The 23838-nt window shown below is 46.5% G+C and overlaps 3 protein-coding genes across 6 annotated transcripts; all 3 read right to left on the reverse strand.

The window, feature by feature from the left end:
- Positions 1–873: 873 nt before the first annotated feature.
- gata1b (GATA binding protein 1b) lies at positions 874–4092 on the reverse strand. The gene is made up of 6 exons (XM_047039915.1): positions 3910–4092; positions 3273–3514; positions 2649–3149; positions 2343–2488; positions 2033–2158; positions 874–1947 (listed from the first exon to the last, which is right to left on the reverse strand). The coding sequence occupies exons 2-6, from the start codon at positions 3496–3498 to the stop codon at positions 1657–1659; spliced, it is 1290 nt and encodes a 429-aa protein (XP_046895871.1). The 5' UTR covers positions 3499–3514; positions 3910–4092; the 3' UTR covers positions 874–1656.
- Positions 4093–5470: 1378 nt separating this feature from the next.
- Positions 5471–8963, reverse strand: cdk20 (cyclin-dependent kinase 20). Its single transcript, XM_047040083.1, has 8 exons — positions 8651–8963; positions 8374–8487; positions 7858–8046; positions 7214–7335; positions 7009–7071; positions 6795–6918; positions 6192–6347; positions 5471–5908 (listed from the first exon to the last, which is right to left on the reverse strand). Exons 1-8 carry the CDS (start codon positions 8723–8725, stop codon positions 5720–5722), a joined length of 1032 nt encoding a protein of 343 aa, XP_046896039.1. The 5' UTR covers positions 8726–8963; the 3' UTR covers positions 5471–5719.
- Positions 8964–9579: 616 nt separating this feature from the next.
- hcfc1b (host cell factor C1b) lies at positions 9580–23561 on the reverse strand. Of its 4 annotated transcripts, none has more exons than XM_047039285.1 (27): positions 23397–23561; positions 21708–21907; positions 20880–21028; positions 20481–20641; positions 20021–20229; positions 19798–19882; positions 19543–19649; positions 19233–19412; positions 18735–19049; positions 18341–18492; positions 18097–18231; positions 17640–17864; positions 17435–17536; positions 17061–17289; positions 16717–16850; positions 16457–16595; positions 16169–16311; positions 14840–15854; positions 14490–14644; positions 14126–14293; positions 13691–13907; positions 13145–13530; positions 12848–12985; positions 12456–12641; positions 11977–12277; positions 11647–11710; positions 9580–11495 (listed from the first exon to the last, which is right to left on the reverse strand). In XM_047039285.1, exons 2-27 carry the CDS (start codon positions 21883–21885, stop codon positions 11456–11458), a joined length of 5313 nt encoding a protein of 1770 aa, XP_046895241.1. In that variant the 5' UTR covers positions 21886–21907; positions 23397–23561; the 3' UTR covers positions 9580–11455. The 4 variants fall into 4 exon arrangements, with proteins under 4 accessions (XP_046895241.1, XP_046895240.1, XP_046895239.1 ...); XM_047039284.1 differs by having other exon boundaries at positions 17076–17289; positions 18046–18231; XM_047039283.1 differs by having other exon boundaries at positions 12848–12982; positions 18046–18231.
- Positions 23562–23838: the final 277 nt, after the last annotated feature.

Genomic DNA, 23838 nt, shown 5'->3' on the forward strand with positions numbered 1-23838 from the left:
GATAACTGCCACCAATTCAAGCGTGAGTGAGGGGGTGAGGGATCGACGACTAAGGGAGACCAACGGATGGCTCAGTGCGTTGTATAGACCTGTGCTGTGGTTGCTAATCTCTCCATGTCATTTGCCCCTGTTTCCCCAGGCTAGAGCTGCCTTCACCAACGGATGAGGGACCCTGATGGCCTGACATGGAAGAAGAGAAGTAGAAGAAAAAAAAGTCTGATCCAAACATCAAATAAAAAATGAATGTAGGGCCACACGCTCTCCACCACAACCAACCTCCGTCTGTGCAACCCCCTTTTCCTCTTGCCCTTGTCCGGAAAACCATAAGCCTCCTGCCTTGCACAATGGGGCTCCTGCAAGGGCCTGGTGCAAGCTGTGGTCAACAGTGAACGGCTTCTGACTGATGGAGGCAGAGAACACAAGAGGGGAGCTCTTAATGTGTAGCAGTCAGAAGAACATAACAAAGTCAGCATTAGTAATACTAAGAATTGTGTGGAAACTGTTCAGTTAACTGTGGTTCTTTCTACTGTTGATAAGACCCAGACAGACTTAGTTCATCCTTACATCCAGGCTGCAACCCCTGTTTTAACCTCTAGGTGTTCCTCACCTTTTTCTGTCACAACAGAAATCATCAGCATGGATATGGATGCACACTGAACAAAGAGTGAAACAAACTTCTACACCATGATGTTGAAAGCTTTATTATGGTGGTTATGATTGCCTTTGCACAAAGACACCACACCTGTTTTGGAGAAGGTGCCAAAAACATGAATGTGACTATTGACCACTCAGGCTCCTTACAGCTGAACAGATAAATGTCCACTACTGCATGCTGCCAGTTAGATTTTTACAATCATTTGGACAAAAGAAAAGTTAAGAAGGAAACCAAAGGGCTTTTTATTTGTACATTTTCACCTTGGAGCCTTAAAGCAGGAGTCCCGTTTCCAAAAGAGCAATCAATTGCAACAGTTTAGGAAACATTCCCTGACAGTTTAAGTTCAGTTAAAACAAGGACATTGTTCACTGAGTGTTAATGGCTGGTTTCAATAGACACATCGGATCAGAAAGGTTGATAACAAAAAAACATTAATAGGAAGATACATCAATGAAGTATCAATGTCACCCACATTTCACTTTTGTACTCCACACCATGGAAAGTTAATCATTTGCATACTATTTCAGCAGAATTTCAGTGAGCTGTGAAGGCTGTATAGATAAAGGCTTGATCATAACTTATAACTCTGACTTAGGGGACCGGCCCGCCAACCACAGAAACCCAAAAGAAATGGTGAAGCATTATAAAAACTAAAAACATGAGTACAATTTTGTACATTTATGAAATATTTCATTATTTTAATTAGAATCTGACAATGCTTATGATGCTATCATTCTGTTGAATATCACACACTATATCCAGTTTCCTCTTCATCCCTGAAGCTCTTGACAAAACATTATTTCCTCATAATCAAAAATGCTACAAAGTTTTATACAAAATACCAATGAGAAACATAAAAAGGTGACAATTATCCCTTTTGGTGCATTTTACCTCATGGAAACCATCTAATGACGTTAGCTTAACCACCCAAGGCACCAAACAACCAAAGCAATCAACAAACACACTAAGTAATCATAAAAAAATTAAGTATTTTCTTTCCGTTACACAAGGGTAGGCACCATCCCTGAGGATGTTTGGTAGGAGGAGTACAGTCTGGCAGAGGAGGAGTGTAGAGGAGATGGAGAGAGAGATGATGGAGAGAAAGATGGGAGGATGTGGGAGGAAGCGGAGTGACCATAAGAGAGCAGGGGTCCGGGGGCCATCAGATATTGGTTGGTGGCCTCCTCCGTCTCTGACACTCCTCCACTCTTTTTGGACTTCCTGTTTTTACTGGACACCTTCCTGTTCCTGGTCTGAATGCCCTCCTTCTTCATGGTGAGTGGGCGGTTCACCTGAGGAAATAGGAGAGAGGAGAGTTCATTTATCAGTGCCTGTGCATACTCTCCTCGCATAACATAGCGTGTGTCTTTTACTTACATGATGTAGTTTGTAGTAAAGTCCACAGGCGTTGCACACAGGCTCTCCGCTAGCATTGCGTCTCCATAAGGTGGTGATGCTGGTCTGGCAGTTGGCACAGTGGGTGCCCTCTCGCTTGCTCACCATCTGCAGAGGGGCACAGCAGAGATAGAGTCACTCACCAGGAGCTACAAGACAAGTCAGTGAGCACACACTGAGCACTTCAGGATACACATAGCCTAACAAAGATATTGCTCTTCTCCCCCAAATAGTTATGTAAATTCCAACACTCAATTGAACACTATTGTAGAAATGTAGGGTTCCGACATACTGCTCTCTTCTTGGGTCGAATCAGAGGTCGGTTCTGCCCATTGGTCTTGTGGTACAGTCCACAGGCGTTGCAGAGGTAGTGGCCTGTACCATCCCGACGCCACAGAGGGGTGGCAGTGGCCCCACAGTTAACACACTCACGGTCATCTGCCACCACAAACAGTATATGACAGGTCAGGATACAAACACAGACACGCTGACACACTTACAAAGTGTACAAATGCAGACAGATGTGTGTAGATGTTCTCACACACACACATGCACACATGTTGGGGTGTTTCAGATAGAGTCAAAGAGAGGTTCTAACCTGGCGGAGAAAGGTTGATCTTGTTATGCAGGTGTGTAGAATACAGGGGGTAGCCCAGCCCCCCAGGGGGAGTGTAGAGGGCTGCTGAGGTGTAGTCCTGCCCAAAGGTGGAGGAATAGGAGCTGTAGGAGCCATAGTAATCCAGAGGGTGGGGGTAGGAGTGGGCTGCAGGGTGGCTGTAACCATCAACTCCAGCTGGGTTGAGATTAAAGAAACTTCCTCCATGTTCCTCGGTCGGACTGTCTTCTTGCAAGGCCTCCTGAAGCCTGGGACTTTCTTGGCAATCAAATCCCGGGGAAGAGAGCTCATTCCTGGAGTTGGCCAAGGAGATGTTTTTTGGGGGAAAGGAGGCTGAGGTGAGGGGGTTTATGGAGGTCTTGGAGAAAGGGTTGGTGTGCCAGGCGGAAAGGGGTGAAGTAAAAGAAGCACCCAGTGATGGGCTGCCAGAACCTTCCAACCACGGGACACTGTTACCGTTTAGGGAGGAGTAGACTTGGTGAGCTAAGAGAGAGAAAGAGATCACATTAGAGTCAGTTGTGACAGGACCTATAAATGTGTGTGTGTGTGTGTGTGTGTGTGTGTAGGTAAATACATATGTTCATTAGGGTTCATGAATCTGCTAACCTGGACTATGTGTGAACGTCAGCGTGGGCCGACTGTGGCTTGAGAGTGAGGAGGGCAGGCTGGCCAGCTCAGACTGGACTGTGTGGTACAGGGTCTGGGTCTCGCTCTCAGACTGGGCCTGGAGCTGTGGACAGGCTGAGCTGGTTCCTGTGGAGAAGCTGGACCTGGGCTCAGACGACAGCAGAGTTGGGGAGCTCCATCCAGAGGACTCTGATGTGGCCTCCATCCCTGTGTGAAGCTGGCTGAATGACCGGGATCAAACACAGTTATTGCCAAAATGCATGAAAACAGTTTACACAATTAATATCTACCAATCTCCATGCATATTTCTCTTTACAAAAGACTTCACATTAACATGGCTTGGATGTGGAGAGATTGATACTGACAGCAGATTACCAATGAATCTCCACCAATTGTTTTTAAGAGACACTTGACAGGATGAGGTGAAAAGTTTTACTTGGACCTCCTCATCACATATGTAAAACATCCTCAGTACTTTTCATCAACATGATCATTAGAGTTGGTGTAAATCCTGGTAAATCATATGTGTCCTTAGAGTAGGGACTACATTTTTACCATGAAAGTCTATGTGCTAAACAAAAACTATTTCTTCAAACTGACAACATTTGATACTCACACAATATTTGATTTTAAGCCAATGTCCTTTTCCGTTGCGTGTGTCAGACAGGTTACCCCTATGAGTTGTGTTTGGAGAGTTTTAGGGTTGGCGAATCCAGAGGTAAGAAAAAAACGGAGAGATCGGATGATGTGCCTGGCATTGGATACTCTGAGGACTAGTAGGCACTGTCTAATCTAGGAGTTAACTAGGAGCATAGGGGAGGGGAACTGTGGGAGGGTCAGGGCAGCAGACGTTTGCGTGTGCATGTGTGTGTATGTGTGTGTGTGTATGTGTGTGGGTGTGTGTATGTGTGTGTATATGTGTGTGATAAAAATGTATGTCTGGGCACATGCATTAAATTGAACAAATACCTGGTCATTTGATCATCATAACCTGAATGTACGTGAAGCCACACCGATCATCTCTTTGTGATTTAAAGTGCTGTTAAAACAAAACAGTTACTGGACACAATCCTAGTTCATGCAGAATACAAAGGAAGGCTTTCAGATAACAGCTACAACTTAACAGTTGAGTGGTGGGCAGTCAGCGATGCAAATAATGCCAACCACTGGTGTTGGGTAGAGATACGACCTGGTCTTCACAGTGGGAAGACAGAGAGGAATTGTGACGAACTGATCATTTGTTTAACAAAGTGCAACAGCGGCTTTTCACTGGACGACTATGCACTCTGTTAGTTTTCAGGGAAATTAGAAGGAAATTAAGACCTGGAAAATGAAGTTTACTTTATGAACATGCCTCCTCGTCTCAGAGGACAAACTTGGCATAGTGCATATTGTTTTGACACTTATCTCTGCTGGAGAGTTTATCATCATTAATTAATTTACTTGTGCCCAACAATTTATCAATCCAAGTGTATTTCCCAAACTTGTGAAAAGGAAAGTGACATGAACACTGGATCGAATTAATCATATCAGTCATCAAAGGTCCTAAAAATAGAGTTGGTGGCAGTCAAATACGTCCTCATTTGCATGATTAGCGATAAGCTGAAGGCCTTTCTAGCTTTTAAACAACAGAGATGGACAACATGATAGACGGCCTCGTTTCACTTTGCTGCGTTATGGTCAGTGAAACAGGGCTTTGGTCCTCTTTACCATACACAGCCTCTGACCTCCACTTGTCTTAGATACAGGAGCTGATCAGGAAGACCTTGGGTGGGCTGTGTGGTAGGCTGTCTGTCCCATCTTCATACCTGTCCATACCTACAGAGATTAGTGTTTGTGTGTGGGGTAGCAAAGGTCGTTTCTGTGCACTGGCGGCTAAACGGAGCATCGGACGGGCAAGGAGGAAAAAGCAACAGTTGGGGCTGAGATGACAGAGAGAAGGGAGGGATGTGTGGAAGTCTAGGGAGGGATGTGGCTGCTCTCTACTGATAAGAGCTTTATCACTGAAAGACACCATTCAGCAGGGCAGGGTCTGCTGTTTCACTCATAATCGGCACAGACACCAACATATATTGACTAATTATGCAATACAGTACAACAAAACATATTCACAAGGACTAGGTCATAAATGTTACTATTTGGAAGGAAACAGCAACCAAGTATTTAAATTATATTTATTAAATAAAAATACATGGATAAATATTATTCACAACACTAAGTATTTACATGCATAACTATGACAACGTTAACTCTGTGAGCAGAAACAGACCATAAACCCTCAAATCCACCATAATACCTAGGGCCATGGTCTTTCAATTCAGTAGTTTAACAAATAAACCACATTGTTGACATCACCATGAAAAGGTGAGATGGATGAAATAGATAGATATGAGACAAGAGGAGTGAGTTGGAGGCCAGAGGATGGATCACAGACACCATGCATGGCCCTGTATTAGTGAAGGGTCCACAAGGCTCTCCTGCAGGGGCAGGTCCACTGTGAACTCAACGGGGGGCTGCAGGCGTTGGCGGGAATGTTTCCCCCCGCGCTGGGGAATGGGGAGCTCCGAGTGGTGAGCCGGCAGGGGGTCTGTAAAAAAGTAGGGGTGGAGGAGGGCCTTGGAGACAGAGGACAGAGTAGAAAGATTGAGGGACATGGAAGGAGGGAGAGCGAGAAAGAGAGTGAGTGAGAGAGAGGGAGAGAGAGAGTGAGTGAGTGATGAAAGAGACAGGGGAAAATTAAATGGGAGATAGAGAGGGGTGAGACTGGACCCGTGATCTCTCAAGTCTAGTTTAAAACCCAAATTAAATTCAAATATATCCATTATGATATTACAAGCCTATGAATCAGCATCATATGGTGATAGTTGTTCACTGTGCTCAGACGTATTATGTCCAGACCTGTTGGGCGCTGATGCGTTGTTTAGAGGGGTAGACAAGGAACTTGTTGAGCAGGTCGACAGCCTGGGCAGAGGTGTCTGGAACAATCTCTTCCAGAGGGATGGGAGGATTCTCTTTGAACGTGATCTTGTTGTAGTCAGGCAGTTCTGTGATCTCCTAAGGATAGGACAGGGGAGGACAAGATTGTTATGACATTTATAAATGACATTCACACATCCTCACCTCAGGGTACCGGCCCCTTAATGATAATGTAGCAATACCTTTGTGATAGACTAGATCACTAAAGCATATGGGTGAGCGTGCACAGTGAAGGGAAAATAGGTGGCATGTATATCAAGGCAGGTGGTCAGTAGGGAGTCAGGTGGCTGAGCGGTTAGGGAATCGGACTAATGATCAGAAGGTTGCTGGTTCAATTCCCGGCCGTGCAAATTGACGTTGTGTCCTTGGGCAAGGCACTTCACCCTACTTGCCTCGGGGGGAATGTCCCTGAACTTACTGTAAGTTGCTCTGGATAAGAGCGTCTGCTAAAATGACTAAATGTAAATGTAAATGAAGGCGATATCAGTATTGAAATCTGTCAGCAGTGTGACTAGGAGGCCTTACCGGCCAGACTCTCTGGTTGGGTGTCCCCAGAACCCTTAGGACACAGCAGAGCTGCTCAATGTCGTTCTCTCCAGGGAACAGGGGAGAGTTGTTTAGCAGTTCCCCAAAGATACACCCCACTGCCCTATGGGGGGAAAGATACATGAACAGGGTTAGGGTTTGTTTTGGGGAAAACCTTGAAATTCTGCCCCCTGCTGTATCAGTATATACTTACCACAGGTCTACACCTTCATTATATTTCCGAGCCCCATAAAGAAGCTCTGGGGCTCGATACCACCTAGAAATGTAACAAAGAGACATTGTTTAGATTTGTTTTTTCTAGTAAAGTTCTTATCAATTAACAAATAGGTGTGTTTGCCTATATCTATGTGTGTATATGCACACTTTGAAAGTAGATGTGTGTGTATGTTCCAGCATACCTTGTGGCCACCTGGTGGCTGTACAGTCGCTCCCCGTCATTGGAGAAGAGCCTGGCCAGACCAAAGTCAGCGATCTTTAGGTGACCTGTGGAGCTGATGAGCAGGTTGGCTGGTTTCAAGTCCTGCACACACACAAACACAAACAAATGATTCCCCTTAACACTATAACATTTCACCCCTTCATTAGATTGAATTATATTTGTAGTGGTAGGCAGGGGCTTAGTATGGAAGCAAACCAGTAACATCATGTTTTTAATTTTAAAGGCATTTAAAATGTACAATTGAAATTTAAACACCACCGAATTTGATGGTTTTTAAATCACCAGAAATAATAATTTATTTCAATGTAAAAAAAAATTGGATACAAAAATTCAAATTTAGGTTGCTCAAAAATCCAACAGTAAAATTCAGATCCCAGAAATTCGATTAAAAAAAATTGGAGCTTCAGAAATTCAAATAGAACACAATTGCGACTGCTCAAATTTGAATGGTGAAATTCAGATCCCAACAATTTGAGCTGTAAAAATTCGACCCTTCAATTAAAATTCAATTTGTGGCGGTCAATTTTTTATTGTGGCGGTCAATTTTTTATTGTGGCGGGCCGCCACAAATAAATCATATGTATGGGAAACACTGCGTCTTACCCGGTGCATTATGGAGTTTTCATGGCAGAAGGCCACACCCTTCAGTAGCATCATCATGTAACCTTTGACCTGGGACTCAGTTAGAGGCCTTTGAGAATTCCTGATGACCTCAGAGAGATCAGACAGCATGTATTCAAACACCAGCACAAAGCCTATACCATGTGGGAACACGTCCTTCAGCTTCACCACCTAGAGACAGCACACACACACTTTCAATCACATTTACAATGGATTAATTTGAGCAGAAGCTATCATCCAAAGCGACATACAAATAGTAGTGTAAACTAAATTCACTTTTTGTGTTATCGTGTAGAAAAGAAGAGGGTTCTTTAAATTGACTGAAGGAGATGGAGCTAGGGTAGTTTGAAGCAGGGCCATGGCTCTGCTTTCAGGTAATTTTCACTACATTTATTTAGCAGTAAAAATAAATTTATCAGTTATTTTAAAGCAAGTCACAGATTGCCTTTAACTTTCAGAGGTTTTGAGAGGTTTTTCGTCAACCAGATTGAAACTTACATATTGATTATCTTCAATTTCCTGTAGAGCCTTTATCTCTCTGAGGGCTTGGTTTGGTATCCCATCTTCCAGCTTTCTCAGGGCGACCTTCTTTAGAGCCACCGTTTCTCCTGTCTAAAAAGAAATGGGATGGATTTCGAAACTGTTGCTGACATTGTCGGTGAAAGCTACTTGCAAGAAGACATAGCCACTACGACGACTAGGCTGTTAGCTTACGTTAAAGTACGATACACATGCTCTCGCTAACTGATTAGGTAGCCTAATGGTTTAGACATACCTCGATGTGTTTAGCTTTAAAGACAATGCCATGGGCTCCTTCACCTATTCTCTCCAAGATGCTGTATTGGTCCATGCTTAATCAGATAACCAGTTAGAGCTAGCTAGCTGGCTACGCTACAACCTAACTAGACAAGCACAATTTAAGTTAGCTGGGTGTATAGTTAGCAAGTTAGTACTCAAACAAAATGTAATATACTAGCTATATGAACTAAATCATTCGCTCTTCTAAATTCCATTTTTGACAGAGCAGGCGATATGTGGGAAGACCACCTAGTAGTGTTTACGTTGGAGACGCTGTTGCTGTCACGTGAGCTCAGTATATTTCCGGTGTTGTGCCATCAGATGCACGGCTTCCTTGAGAGGCACTCCCTCGTGGGAGTGCGCACAAACCACTCGTGCACACTCATGTTACACTTTCCTAGTCAGATTTAGCAGGGGGTGCATTTCATAGCAAGAAGGAATACAACAAGCCTGTCATGAAATGCACCCCCCTCTATTGTCTGTTCCATATATCCCAGCATCAAATGATTCTTCTCAGTCCTCTGAGATGCTCAACTTGAGTGTATCCGACAACTGCACCTTATTATCTATTATAAATGTATTGATTTAGTCTTGAACTTGTACTTGGAGATTCACTTGGCGATTCACTTCATTGACGTGGCCTTTCACGGCAATTGGGTACTATCTAGTACTTCAGATGGGATGGTCATATCGGTATCAGCTGTTATGTTTCCATTTTGAGATTGTCGGTGGTCCCTGTGCCGATCTTTTTTCAATATACATATTAATAGCAAGGTTCATATGAGAGCCAATGGAATCTGAGAAAACTAATATAATTAATATACTAATAATTCAGTTATAATTAAGTTAGATCACTTGTTGAGAATACCCCAAAATCTAACAATAACTCACAGCTCAGAACAAGGGTTAAAAAAGATGCACTAAAAAGTTTATTTTTCCAGAGTAATATTCACAAACAGTTTTGTTAATACCCCAAATGAGCAGTTAAATGCCAACTCTTCCATCAGCTTTTGCAACATCATTCACAATCTGGTCTGGTGACATCACTGCTGACCATAGTAACCATAATGAACCTCCAGACAGTTTCAGCAGCAAACTAAGTTGCTATCAATTAGGAGAGAAACCAAAAAACACAGGGACATTATTAAGCAAGGAGACCAATTTCCATTTCTTTTATATATCCAGACAAAAAGCAACCAAGAGATGACAAACATGTAAAAACATTTGTTACAGATAGTTATATAAAAAGGCATTTTAACTTCGTGCTACATGGAGAAACTAATTTACAACTGAGCCCCAATACTGGCTAAGCCAGTCATTCTTGTCAACCGACATTTCTCTCTTCCACCCGCCAGAAAAAGCTCTGCATCGCCATTCATAAAGACATACATGTCAACTATCTGGAAACGTTTGTCACATTACACACAATTGCATAACTAAACATTTGAAAAGCAAAGGATACACCAATAAAAATAAAAAATAAACACGAAGAATGGGTATCAACAATGTCTCCACAATTTGGGCAAGAAACACCCAGTTTATTTCGGCCACTAAAAAACAAGCCTCGGAGGAAATGAAAACTTATGGGGATCCATAGATTTCACAAATGTATTACCTATGGACTATTAAAAATGAAGGGAGGGGAAAATAACCAAAATGTAGAAAATAAGCTGTTTTCTGCAATTCATTCCTTTAATCCAAAGTCAACAACCCAAAAGCCTATCTATTGTCTCGTCTTGCGCAGTTTATCATCTTTCATAGAACAAAAGTACAAAAACATCTGCTCTTAATCAGTGGTGCTGTAATAACTGTCAAATTACTTGTCACCGTAGTGACCACCTTTCCCACCCATCCACACAGCCTATGAAAGTAGCTAGATTTGTGATTGATAGAAGAGGGAAAAGAAAGATCAGTCGTCATCTACACCTACATGAACCCAAGTTATTCTTTTTCAAATTGGAGGAACTCATTCTTCCAAACATCCTTCCCTCTCGTTGGAGACGCATGAACACACAGTGATGTCACAAAGCAAGATGACAGTCTTGATTGATGTACAAATATGAAACAAGTCTTTTTCCTCTGGAATGAAGAGCATCCCCAAGTGCTGTAAGTTAGTTTAGAATTTTTTGTTGTTTTGGTTGTCATTTCTCCTCATGAAGCTTTGTCTTCTGAAGGAGATCCTTCTGATCACGACTCCCCAGCCAAATAATAATGACACAAGCATCAACAAAAGACGCTAATGGTGGATTCTATTGCTTGTGTTCAATAATCAGGTGAGGGAGGGTGAACAAATGAGAGAAAACAAACTAGCACACTACAGATATACCTGACAGAACGGTTGTATTTTTGATTTCACAGAAGAAGAAAAAATCTAAAAGAACGAAACGTTAATTATGTGCTTCAAATGGTTTAACATGAGTAGTAATAGCAATATTTCAATAAAAAATACAAAGCTGAAATAAGGCGTCCATGGCACCACAATAACGTCTAGTGATGGAGGAGGGGGTTGGTTGGTTACCATGAGTGATGGGGGATCCTTCACCCCTATTGTTGAGGGGGGGCGGGGTGTGTGTCTTGGTTGAAGCTAAGCATGGGTGGGAGTGGGGGAGAAGTCTTCAGTGGGATAATAAGGGGTACTCTTGGAACTGGTTGAGACTGTGGTTGTTGGAAGGGTTGTGGTTCTGGTAGAGGTTGGTTTGGGGCAAGGGTTAGTCCTGGTTGAGGTCTTCAGTGGGGGGGTTGAGTTCGGTCAGAGGCCAGAAGGGGCGGAGGAAGCCCTTCCTTACTGGTCGGCCCTGGCCTTCTTTGGACCAGTAGCTTTCCTGCACAGGAACAGTGACACAGTTTAGACATTACAGTAAGAGGATACACATGCACTCAGTGAGACTTATAATAAAAAGGTTGAGTCGAGAAAACAATGGTTTATTTGTGAGAGTGTACTAGGAGTCTTGGGTGGAGGACTGGAGTACTCACGTGTCGGGGGAGGTGCCTGGTCTCTTGGCAGCTGGTTTAGCAGCAGAGCCATCTTTACTGGTTTCTGGAAGAAAGGAGAGGAGGAAAAAACTGCTCAGTTCAACACTGTTCAGAAACAAACATTTATTGGCACAAAGCTCAACAAATGACACACAGTTGCTATAATACATATATAGGATGTAGAATACAGAATATAAATTTTCTCTCAATGTCAAAGAAAAAAAGTGGTGTACTTTGAGCCTTCAAAAGCTACCACCAGAGAGCAGACTACCAACTACACGCAAGAACAGAAATCAACAGCCAAGATGGAGGTTTCATGTTGTCGTTTACCTTGGAGCCACCTGACTTGCGTGGCTGGGCCATAGCCCTTCTCGTTGCGGGCTGCGATGCGGAAGATGATGGCAGGCTTGGTGGTGTAGTCTATGTGTGCGTTGGACAGGCTGGAGGACTGCACCAGGCAGGAGGGGCTAGGCCCACAGAAGACCCTCATAAAGGCCAGCTGGGCTGGGGTGGAGGGCTTGGACTCCTGGGTGGTTTGGCTGCTCTGGATGGCCAGGTAGACGGAGTACTCGATGATCTTACCAGACGTTACTGAGGGAGGCTCCCAGGTCAAGTGGGCCCCATCTGGGCTCTGAGCCAGCAACGAAAACGATAGGAGAAAGAGGACAGGGACAGAGAGAGGGAAAAACAGGAGATGAGATTAAGAAACAACACAAAGAGATGGTCTTGTTTCAATGACAATCCCAGTAAGAGTGGGATCCATCAGTAGTGGTCAGGAAGGAAGACAACGGAGTGGGTGCTGATGCTACCTTGCTGATCTTGATGGCGCAGGGCGCTCCTGGGAAGCCTGGCAGGCAGGTCTTGAAGGCGGACACCTCGGAGAAGGTGCCCCGCCCGCAGTTGTTGATGCCCGCCACACGGAACTTGTAGGCCGTGCCCGGCTGCAGCTCCAGCTTCCTCATCTGGGTGTAGTCTGGCATCGCCCCGGAGTCATCCTGACCGTGACAACAGCCCAGGGAAACAGCCTTAATACCTTCAGCCTCATCCTAGTCAACCAGGTACACTTTGTCCTTATGCTTTCAACTTTCTCTGTTCAGTACATTACATCCATCAACCCCTCTCTCCTCCACTATAGTTTGTGAGATGTTTGTCTTAATGTTGAGGCACAGATGGTGTCGGATGTGTGTGTAGCAGCTCTTACATCAGAGACAGAGTCATCTGCAGGGACATAGAAGTGCGTGACCACCATGTTGGTCACCTTGACGATGCCCACATCATACCACTGGTTGTCTTTCTTGACAGCAGGCTTCGGGACCATGGAGGGAGGGGCTCCCTGCTTCTGGGAAACAGATCAGGATGGAAAAGTTAGTAAACAGACAGGGTGAAGTAAATCACAGCACTGAAAAACATTAGAAATGTAAAAGGAGGTTTTCTTGAGAGTAAACATGACCCTATAAACCAGTGGTTGATCTAGGTCTTCCACAGTGAACACACTCACCCCTGTTGCAGACTCAATGCCGTTGGCCACGTCAGCCATAGTGGCAGCTGCCTGCATTTTGGCAGGACCGGCAGAGCTCAGCGTCTGCGGTGTGGCAAAGGTGCTGGCCAACCTGGCAACCGCACTCGTCACGGCGGACGCCATCTCATGACCGTTGCTCTCCGAGGTGGGGTCATTGAGGCTGTCGGCTGGAGCCAGGCCCTCGGTAGGGAGAGAGGCTGCCGCCTGGCCCTGGGCGGCGGCCTCCTGCTGGGCCAGAGCCTGAGCCTGGGCCTGGGCCTCCTGGAGCTGCTGCTGCTGCTGCACCAGGGCTGCCAGCTCCTGCTGGGTCAGCACGATGGGGATGGTGGTGGGCTGCTGGGTCTCCGAGCTGGCCTCACCTTCATCTGCACAGACGGGAGGACAGGAGGTCACATCAGACCAATACACATGAAACCCTCTGGGGACATTTTACTTAGCTAGCTATGCATTATCTGAAACACGGACCGTCAGTTATTTCCCCCCACAAATGTGCGTTCTGACGGCATTGCGTGCTCTCGTACTCACTCATGACAGCCTGCTGCGCGGCCTGCAGGACAGCCTGGATGGCCAGAGCCTGGGCCTCCTCTGAGGCTGCTGCCTGGGCCGCCTCCTCCGCCGCGGCCGTCACCGCCAGCTCCTCCGGGGTCAGCCCCGTCACCATGAGGGTCGTACCTGTGGCGCCCTCTGATGACATCAGCTCCTGGGGCAGGCTCATAGGCTCCGCCCCGCCCCCCTGCTCCATCTGCCAATCAGAGACAAGAGACAGGGATGAGGAAGTGAAAAAGCCCAATGTCTAGTTTTGGATTGGATGGACATGGCTCCACATTGTCATTTGGCCCAATAGGAGGGGAATGAATGACTTGTCTCTACACCATTTCTGATAATAAAAATAAAAAAAGAAGTGGTTTTACAAGATCCTACTGAAAGTGATGTAGGCATCAACCATGTGAGCTCTGGTACCTGGGTCTGGTCAGGCTGGCTGGGCTCAGTCTCCATGTGCACCTGCAGGATGGAGCCTGCGGCAGCAGAGTCATCTGTCTGCATGGGCTCCTCCCCTTCCCCCGTCGCAGCGGCCACCGCCTCAGACGAGTCGGCCTTCTGGTCCTCGCCACACATGGACGAGATGTCCTGAGAACGGGCCGAGCACAGGACGGACGTCAGGTGTGCTGATGCCCTTACAGGCGTGTTTGCTGAGGTTACATGGTCATTTTGGGGGGACGTTTTGGGGGGACGTTTCACTCAGCACATATTGCTGTAGCTGTCTAACTATAACACAGTATATAATCCATATGTGCTTCACAAAAGGCTACGTATGGTCCTGTACCGGTACAGAGGGTCCTGGGGTGGGCGTGGCCTGGGTAACCGTGGTGACGGCACGGCTCTGGGTGGTGGTGACTGCGCTGGACTCTGTGGACGAGGACGAGGAGGGGGCGTCTGTGGTGCCGTTGTCATCCTGCGCTCCCTCGCCGGCTGGCTGGGCTGGGGGAGCAATGACAACACAGTGTCAGTCTAGTACATGAGGAAGGGGAGGGGTCATCTACATCCTGGGTATCAACACCAGTCCAGTCACAAGCCTTAAGTCTACACCATTGGAAAAACATCCGGAGGTCCAGAAAAGGTTAATAAACGTTGTAAGATAGGATCAATAGAAAGTGTGTGTCAGAGAGATGGTACCTGTGGCAGTGGTGGCTGTGTTAGTGGTCCCAGTCTCGTGGGTTTCACAGGGGGGGTTGGAGCACACTCTCTGGACAGTGCCCGCCTGGTTGGAGGAGGCCGTGGAGGGGGTGTTGGTGGTGCCAGTCTCATGGGTCTCACAAGGGGGGTTAGAGCACACCCTTTGGGCCACCTCAGCCTGGCCTGGTGCTCCCATGCTGGAGGAGGCCTGGGTCGGGGTGCTGGTCGTACCCGTCTCGTGGGTTTCGCACGGCGGGTTGGAGCAGGTCTGTTGGATGCTGCCGGCTCCGCTTGTGGTGGTGGTGCTGGTCACCTGGGTCTCACAGGGCGGGTTGGAGCACACAGGGGAGGTCACACCGCTCCCTTGACCCGACTTTTCCTTCGTCGAGCTCTGAACCGTACCAGTCTGGTCGGAGCCCATGTTGGAGCGGGCCGTGGTATGGGTGTAGGTGGTCCCTGTGCGGAGAGTCTCTGGCCGCAGAACCCCTGGGGCCGAGTTAGCGCCCGACACTGAGGGGGAAAGTGGGTCCGACGAGCCCGAGGGGGAGGATGGCGAATCGGAGCCGCTGGAGGTGGGGACCCCCGTCTGGTTGGAGCCCATGTTACAGCTGGCGGTGGTGGCGGTGTTGGTGGTTCCCGTATCGTGGGTCTCAGAGGGGGGGTTGGTGCAGGCCTGTTGCGTCCCCCTGCCCATACCAGACGAAGCTACTGTTGCCGTGTTGGTGGTGCCTGTCTCGTGAGTTTCACAGGGCGGGTTAGAGCACACTCGCTGCTCTACGCCACCCATGGTTGAAGAGGCCACGGTTGACGTGTTGGTGGTACCGGTCTCGTGGGTTTCGCAAGGCGGGTTGGAACAGACCAGGGTGACGGTTCCAGGGGTGTCTCCAGACGACGCCTCGGCCCCAGACCCAGAGCTGGCACTGGGCTGGTCAGAGGTGGGCGAGGCCATAATGGAGACGGGCAGGTCCTGGACAGGCTGGGCCTCCACTCCACTGGGCGTGGTGATCAGGGTCACCTGGATTGAGATGGGACAGAACATTATATACTGTTATATACTGTGTTTAACACTGCTGTACATTTAATACAATAAATAATCAAAACTAAAGTAAATCATGATGCTTGACAGATTCAGTACTGGTATGTAATACCATATAATGTAATGTAATGTATCTATCTATCTATCTATATATCTATATATATATCTATATCTATATATATATATATATCTATATATAGATATAGATATAGATATATATATATATATATATGGGGTGGGGTGGTCTCATGGTGGAGTACATGGTGTAGAGTACCTGGTCACTGGTCACCTACCTGTGTGGGCGAGGAGCTGGAGGCAGAGCTAACCACCTGGCTGGACAGGGTGGTTATGGGCGTGGCCAGAGTGGCATTAGCCACACCCCCTCCTGCCAGGGTTGTGGAGACGGTGCCGGTGACCGTGCCAAGAGTCGTCATTCCTGAAGGCAGACAGACAGATGAATCCGGTCACATACACAGATAAAGATGGGGCTAAAACAGACTGTAATCTAGACATCAGTTTGGTGACAGAATGACAGAAAAGTGGGATGAACAAACAACCAGCGTATTCAAAAGATCTCTTACCTGTGGTTCCCTTGACAACAAGGGTGGTGACTGTGGGTTTGACCGAGGACACGGTCCCGGGGGAGACAAGACGGACTCCGCCCATGGGAACAGTCCTGAGGATGGTGCCTGGTTGACCAGGGGCTCCCTTCAACACCACCTGGGGAGAATCAGCCATCCAATTATGATATGGCTTCCAACACACATCAAACGACCCCAGCTCTGTTACAGAGGCATGGTAACGTTAGCGAGGGGGGAGGAGGTAGGGTCAGGTAGCTCACCTGTGTTAGGCCCTGCTGGCCAACTCCAGTCCCCAACTTGGGCACGGTGGTGATGAACTTGCCAGTGCCCGGGGTCATCATCTTGGTGGTGAGGATGGTGATAGGACTCTTCATTCCTGCACTGCTCGTCACACCTGGGGGGAAAACAGCAAACAAGAAACATTACAAAATGCCAATTTGGAGGTTTACTTGTGGACAGTCATCCAATGTCTGACTAACATAGCTAACTTGTACACTTGTTAGCTAAACACAAAAATGTTGAATCTTCGATTGAGAAAGTGAAATGTGAATAAGCTTTGGTTTTTGTTTGTAATATATAAATGTACAATGGCACTGTACAGTACCGTATAGAGGTCTACCTGTGGCTCCCTGCTGGAGGGCAGACATGGGGATGGTCTTAATGATGGTGGTGCCAGGCTTGGAGGTGGAGGTAGGGGACATGCCGCTGATGCCCAGGATGGTGGGCTTGGTGCCAGTGCCCCCCGCCTGACTGCTGGTGATGATGGTGGTGGGTTTACCGTCGGCAGACGTCACAAGCTTCAGGATGGTGCCCGCAGGGAGAGGACCTTTAGTCTGGGTAGAGAAGAGGAGGAATTCACATCAAATCGGTCGTCAATTTGTTTCTCAAAAGGACACCTTCAAGAGCCGGTGGTCAGAGGTGTGTTTGGGGAGGCATGAAGGGAGAGGACAGGCTTTAGAGACTGGCAGCACTACTGACCTGTATGATCTGGGTGCCTCCCTGCCCAGTCATGGTTCCTGCCTGACCTGGTTTGGTTTGCACCACCGACATCACTTTGCCAAGGTTCCCCAAGTTAGAGAACTACACACACAAGTACAGGAATATGACCCATCAGTCACCATTCAAAACCTATCTGTGTCAGTGAGCTGTATAAAATAAGGAAGGGGTTGTCCTAGCAACGTACCAGTGTTCCACTGCCACCCATGGTGAGGGGGCTCTTGACCAAGGTGATGGTCTTGGTTACTCCTCCCACCATCGTAGTGACCACTTGTGTCTGCTGGGCCACCGTTACAGTGCCGGACTTGTGCACTGTGATGATAGGCCGAGTGGGGGTGTTGGGCGTGGTGATGCAGGACGTGCCCACCTGCGCTGCGGCAGTTTTCAGCATGCGGGTGGCAGGGTTGCTCACCTGTAGAGAAAAATAAAAAACGACTTCAGCCCACCAGAGGAGTTGAGTCGGAGAGCCTGAACTGGGTACTCCAAGTAAAACTACCTTCTCAGAAATTGCCCGGAATAGTTCTTGTCTAGAGCATTCTCAGTCCTAAAAACCTGCCAATAACGTTGCCAAGTGTATTTGAACACTTCTTTACCATAATAGGCGAGCCCACTTTGACGGGCATGGTGGTGGAGCCGGGACTAACCGCCAACGTCTTGACGATGGTGGCGCCTGGCGGGACATTGATCATTGTTGCCGTGGAGGGTGGGATCTTCTGAGTGGCTGCAGCGGCGGCAGCCAGGGCAGCCATGCCACTCATCTGAGGGCTGCTGCCAATTGGCTGAAAAAGGAGAGAAGTTTAAAAGGAAATTAAAATAAATCCCAGCGACCTGGATTAGAGATTACTAACATGGAAGTGAGATTTGTTCAAATGAATAGGCTCCTCCTACCGTTCCATGGGCTCCCTGGGCTGGTACCACCATGCGGACGCCAGCAGGAAGTGATGTCAGGGTGACTGGGGATTTGCCTGCCTGATTGGCTTGCCTCACGGTGACAATGGATGTTCCTGTGGTGGAGTGGGGAGCGGCCACCTTTAGAATAGCTGAAAGGGGCACCCAGAGTAGAGTTAGAATGTCCTTAACAACTACAGCTCTTCTCTTCTCTATCAAAAGTCAGCTGGTTTAGTAAGACATCAGAGAGAATTTGAATCATACCAGAGGGTGAATTACTGAGAGGAAACGATTCAGCTAAACCAGCATAACTAATCACACTCTTGGCTAGGCTCACTGTTGGGTAGCTAGCTCCAGCCAAAACATCTCCAGTAACTGTCTCCATGTTCCATACCTGGCCCGCGGGCTCCCAGGGGACTTCCCGGTACAGAGGTGGTGGGCGAGGGGACCAGGGTGATGCCCTGGAGGGGCAGACCGTGGCTCGCCACAGAGGCTGCAGCCGGGGCGGGGCTCTTGGGGGTGATGGAGGGTAGTGAGGTGGCTGCCGCACTTCCTGCAGGAGTGGAGGCAGCAGCAGAGGTGGCGGGGATGTCGTACTTCTGCAGCTGGAGCAGGTAGGTGTCTGCCGTCTGCACCGCACCCCAGCTCACCTCCAGAGAGTTGGTGTTGGCTCGCACCAGCTGCACACGTGCTGGGGGGTGGGGCCGCTCTGGGAGAGGGGACAGGACAAATCATGGCTTTCAGCATCTCAAGTTTCCTTGTCCAAGGTCTTTCTTTTTTTTATCTTTTGTTTACATTTTTGTGCTATTTTTGTGTTACAATGTGTGCTAGTCGAACTCACAAACGGTACCAAAACCATTTGGATGTAACAGTTCAGGTGGCTTCCACTCACCTGTCTCCAGGTACCACAGATCCTTGCAGCACACCTGGTTGTTCCAGGCCTTGCGGTAGCCATCTCTGCCACTCCAGACATAGAGGCGGGAGTTGATGGCCACGCTGCAGTGTCCTGCCCTGGCTCTGGGGATGTTGTCCTCCAGGCTATCCATCAACACTGTCTCCCACATCATAGTGTCTGCCAGTGGGGGAGGGGGGGAGGGTTGTAAGCATTGGCTAGAGTACATAAATTGCATCAAATTCTTTTTTAATCTTACAGATATGTGCTAATTATTTGGTGCTCATTACAACACATGTTTCAGACATACCCAGGTTGAGGCAGGCCAGTGTGTTAGTGCACTTCCACTCCTTCTCATGTGTGGCTACTTTCACATCGTCCATCACTAGGGGCACCCAGCCTCCAAACACAAACATTCTGCAAAGGACAAAGCTTTTTCAGTGCATCATCTCGATTCACTACCCATGTCCGCCTCACAGATTCAAAGGAATGAGTAAACATGGTAGGTTCTCCATCCCTGGCTGAGGTATGCAGATGACAGGCCAGAGACAGCCTTGGAACTCACTTGTTGGTGATGGTGGTGGCAGAGTGGAGACTGCGGGGAAGGGGAGCTGTACCATTGATAGCTGGCTTGTTCCATGTTAGAGTGTCTGCAAATCACAGTGTTAATTACATGACGTCGAACCACATAATTCCCCCATTTTAAAATCATGCGGGATTCAGTCAATCTTGACGCGTAAGAGTTGTTACACATGATTCGTATTGACAATCAGCCTCCGACAGCTCACCTATGTCAAAGACCCAGAGGTCTCCGAGACGACAGCCGCTCATGCCCCCATAGATGATGATCCGTGACTTCTTGCTGGTCTTCTCTGTGTAGACCACAGCTGTGTGGCTCTCCCTGGGAGGGGGCAGCACGCCGTACGTGATGGGGATGTCCCAGCCCACCACACTGGAGCCTGCTCGCAGCTCCAAGGTATACAGGTCATTCAGGTATCTGCAATGGCACAGGTAGGTGAAAATGGGGGAGGTAGAATATTGAGGAGAAAGAAAAAACAGAAGGGGAGGAAGAGGAGAAAGGAAGTGGGCGGGTGTGTTTTGATTTTGCTCCTAGTTGACACATGTACCCTCAAAATAAAATTGCAATACATAGCTATCTCACATGTTACAAACAAATTAATAATTTAGCTAGCACTTATTTGAGAGCAGCCCTCTGTATTCGCTTTATCCTTATTATTGGTTAGTTACCTTGGTATGTTGTTTTTGGGATCTTCACTGTCATTGGCCAGTCCTCCAAAAAGGTAGCATTTGTTTCCCACCAAGGAGAAGCTGTGTCCCAGTCGAGGACAGGGAGGCGGCCCGTTCTTGGGCCCTTTTGCCTTCAGTCGTTTCCATTCCCATCGGCTGGCCTGAAAGGGAACAATATATTATTATTTTTTTCAAACAGCTAATCACTAAAGGTATGCTGCAGTTCTGACTTCAATACTTTGATATACATTTCGCATTTGCATCAAACCAATAACAAAACGAAGGAGTTAAACATAACTACTGTGATACCATGTGACACTACTAGGCTCATTCTGTGCACATTATATTTTTAGACAAAAACGGTTGAATTTTATACACATACAGTAGCTGAGTTCTCACCTGCAGTTCATACAGATCATTGCTGTATTTTCCATATTCAACCATTCCTCCAAAGACGAGTAGTCTGGTACCATCACACACGAACCCATACGCAGCACAACCGGGGGGGATGTCTCCGCGGACAGCAGGAATAAACCACTGGTTGGTTGCTGAAATGTATGACATTTCCAAGGTTAGCGACAGTTGCATTGCTACTGTATCTTCTAAACTTGAACTATGTGAAACTCGTTAAAACCAAACAATTTACAGGTGATAAATGTACATTGAAAAAGTGAATGCGGCGCATTAACAATATATTAAATGTACACTTGTCGTATATATTACACACATATAGCATTTGTCAATTACCCTGCACAAAACAGTAGAAATGCTGCTTTGTTGATATGATGACGTCAAAGATATGTATGAACCCGCCATTTCTCTTTGTATTTTCTCTTCTCTGGCGAGTTCCGCGATGCAAGCTCGCCTTCTAGAAAGCCAGCCTTTTCAGCTAATCAGTCAGCTAAAATGCTAAGAAGCGATTGTATGGGTTGACATTCAGCCTTTGAATGAATTTTCTTCTTAGGTTCACTTGAACTGTAATGTGCTTCAAATACATAAACACCTCTCTTAGATGTAGAGCTAACAAACTGATTTACCATACATACATAGTCCAAAGAAGTCTTAATTCTGATATTACAGCATTCGCTAAGGCTAAGCTAACTTTGTTGGCTAGGTAGCGTCACAATTATTAGCGGAAACGTTAGCATGCTAAGCTATATCAATACAGCTTGTGCGGATTGTCTTATAATCGTAGTAGCCATTAAAAAATAACTGCCATTAACTAACCTGTATTGTAAACGTGTAGTTCGTCCACAATTCCTTCATTGCCTCCCCCGAATACAACCATTAATTCCTTAATTGCCACCGCACGGTGGCCGTGGCGGGGCCGGGGTACCGGGCCGGACCATCCCAACACCCGCTTCCACCGTGGCTGCAGAACTGAGCTTGAGGTCCCAGATGTCATGGTGCCAGTAGATTACGCCTCTCTTAGAAGGAGAAAATCCAGACGTAAATTGTATTTCCAAATGAAAGCACAAAATCACTAGCCACAGACACAATGGCTTGTCTCTCGTCAGGCCAGATGATACGCTAACCTGGTAGCTAACGATGCTAGCTTGAAGGATTAAAACCTCTTTAGATGAATTGGAGTGCAGCACGCTTAAAAACAAAATCGCATCATTCTTTTGATTTGACTTCAGATGTTGTCCTCTTGCATACAATGTAGTAGATGGAATTTAAATGGTAGCCACCGAGAGATCATTCCAATCAAGAACAAAGCTAGCTGGCTAGCACAAGTAATTCAGGCAAGAGAAAATCTATGGGAGTCGCCATTTTAGCCAGATTGACGCTTTGCAGAAAATATGAAAAGCCGGCAGGTCAAATCAACACGGATCCGGAACAACAGATATGAACAGCCATATAATATGGTGCATCTCATTGAGGTATTTTATGCATTCTATTGCAACGCAAGTTTAGTTCTTCTGGCCTGCAGCTAAATGTCCACAGGATTCAAAAGCAGGTCGGTACGCTGTGATGGGTGCCGCCATCTTGTAGCTTGCTAACAAACTAAAGAAACACTGACAGCCCGGACAAAAATGGCAGAGCCAAATTAGGCGGCGAACGCTAACTTGGCTAATGTGCTAGCAACGTTAGCTTTAATCAGTTACATTCTAATAACTTTTGCAAAATAAGCCATGCACTTTGAACAATTATCAATTAGATTAAATAAAGATCGATTAAAAATTAGTTTATGAATAAAGCTGCTGCAGCACTATAGCTATTTATGCAGAAAGATAGTTTTATCGCTCCAGCTGGCTAACGTTAGCAAATATCGTAGACAAAGCTAGAAAGCCAAACATTAACACAATTTGCAGGGATAAACCTACGCTATTTCAATCTCTTCCAATGAGCCCAACAAGCAACCTACGTGCAACCAGTCATATTTCCAAAATGCTCTAGCTCAGCATAATAACAAGTGGACGTGACTGTCCACTTAAATAACTCTCCTTGTCCAATAAAACATATGTATGCCAATCGTGCATTGCTAGCTTACTATATATATTTTTTACCTGCAAGCTAGTGCTGGATAACTATGCTAGCTGCCTTAATAGTTCCGAGCAGCTAGCGTTAGCTACTAGCGGCTAGTAATTTAGCTGGCTAGCTAACAAAAACTCGCTATGGTAGTCAACTTCAGCTACCAATACGGAAAACTATCATTGCGATAATTCATGGCAATACTGCAACTATAGAATTATAAAAAAAGTGGTATATAAATATACATTTTATTTGAGCACTCTCCTTGATTTTGCGCTAAAAGCTACAATGTTACTTTGTTTCAATAGCTTTGCTAGCTGGTTAGCTAGCTATGCTATCTGGCTACCTTCCCTAAAGAAAAATGGCGGACATCGTTAGCTTGCCGTCTCAATAAAATACAATGCAATCACACATATGTTGTAATATGTACCACGTACTTACTCGTTTTATGCTGTTACTTTAAATATAAGTCTCGAGAGCGGCCTAAACTAAAGAGTATGAGCCCAAATAATTATATCTTTTAAAAAACGATAACTCTACATCTTCTCATGCCGCCCAGGAAGCCGCCATTTTCTCGCCAGCCTCACTTTCAAAAGCCCCTAGTGGACATGGCGAACAGATGAGCTGTGAGCGGTTGTCATTTTTTTGCAGTCATTCATAGCACCTCACATTAGAAGATGCCTGTCTTTTCCCGAGGAAATACAAATTAGACTGGACCAACACATCCTCAAGGGAAACCAGTTTAAAAAATAAATAGTTCATTAATGACAATACCACCAACTGCGTGATTGAGTGAGATAATACCACCCATAACACCAACAGAGCAAAAGGATGACGCCCTCAAAATGACAATTTACAGTTGTGACATCTATGAATAGACAAA

The sequence above is a fragment of the Hypomesus transpacificus genome, chromosome 18 (assembly GCF_021917145.1).
Source record: "Hypomesus transpacificus isolate Combined female chromosome 18, fHypTra1, whole genome shotgun sequence".
NCBI classification, from domain to species: domain Eukaryota; kingdom Metazoa; phylum Chordata; class Actinopteri; order Osmeriformes; family Osmeridae; genus Hypomesus; species Hypomesus transpacificus.

What these genes read in the sequence shown, in the direction of transcription:
- gata1b (XM_047039915.1), bottom strand. Translation starts at nt 3,498, where the DNA reads ATGGAGGCCACATCAGAGTCCTCTGGATGGAGCTCCCCAACTCTGCTG. An exon ending in GACGTTCACACATAGTCCAG is followed by an intron (nt 3,150 to 3,272) that starts GTTAGCAGATTC and finishes TCTCTCTCTTAG; the next exon opens with CTCACCAAGTCTACTCCTCC. An exon ending in TTTACTACAAACTACATCAT is followed by an intron (nt 1,948 to 2,032) that starts GTAAGTAAAAGA and finishes CTATTTCCTCAG; the next exon opens with GTGAACCGCCCACTCACCAT.
- cdk20 (XM_047040083.1), bottom strand. Translation starts at nt 8,725, where the DNA reads ATGGACCAATACAGCATCTTGGAGAGAATAGGTGAAGGAGCCCATGGC. An exon ending in TTAAAGCTAAACACATCGAG is followed by an intron (nt 8,488 to 8,650) that starts GTATGTCTAAAC and finishes ATTTCTTTTTAG; the next exon opens with ACAGGAGAAACGGTGGCTCT. An exon ending in AACGCATCAGCGCCCAACAG is followed by an intron (nt 5,909 to 6,191) that starts GTCTGGACATAA and finishes TCTGTCTCCAAG; the next exon opens with GCCCTCCTCCACCCCTACTT.
- hcfc1b (XM_047039282.1), bottom strand. Translation starts at nt 21,885, where the DNA reads ATGACATCTGGGACCTCAAGCTCAGTTCTGCAGCCACGGTGGAAGCGG. An exon ending in CACAGCCACCACTGCCACAG is followed by an intron (nt 14,645 to 14,839) that starts GTACCATCTCTC and finishes TTGCTCCCCCAG; the next exon opens with CCCAGCCAGCCGGCGAGGGA. An exon ending in CCCCAGGACCCTCTGTACCG is followed by an intron (nt 14,294 to 14,489) that starts GTACAGGACCAT and finishes GCCCGTTCTCAG; the next exon opens with GACATCTCGTCCATGTGTGG.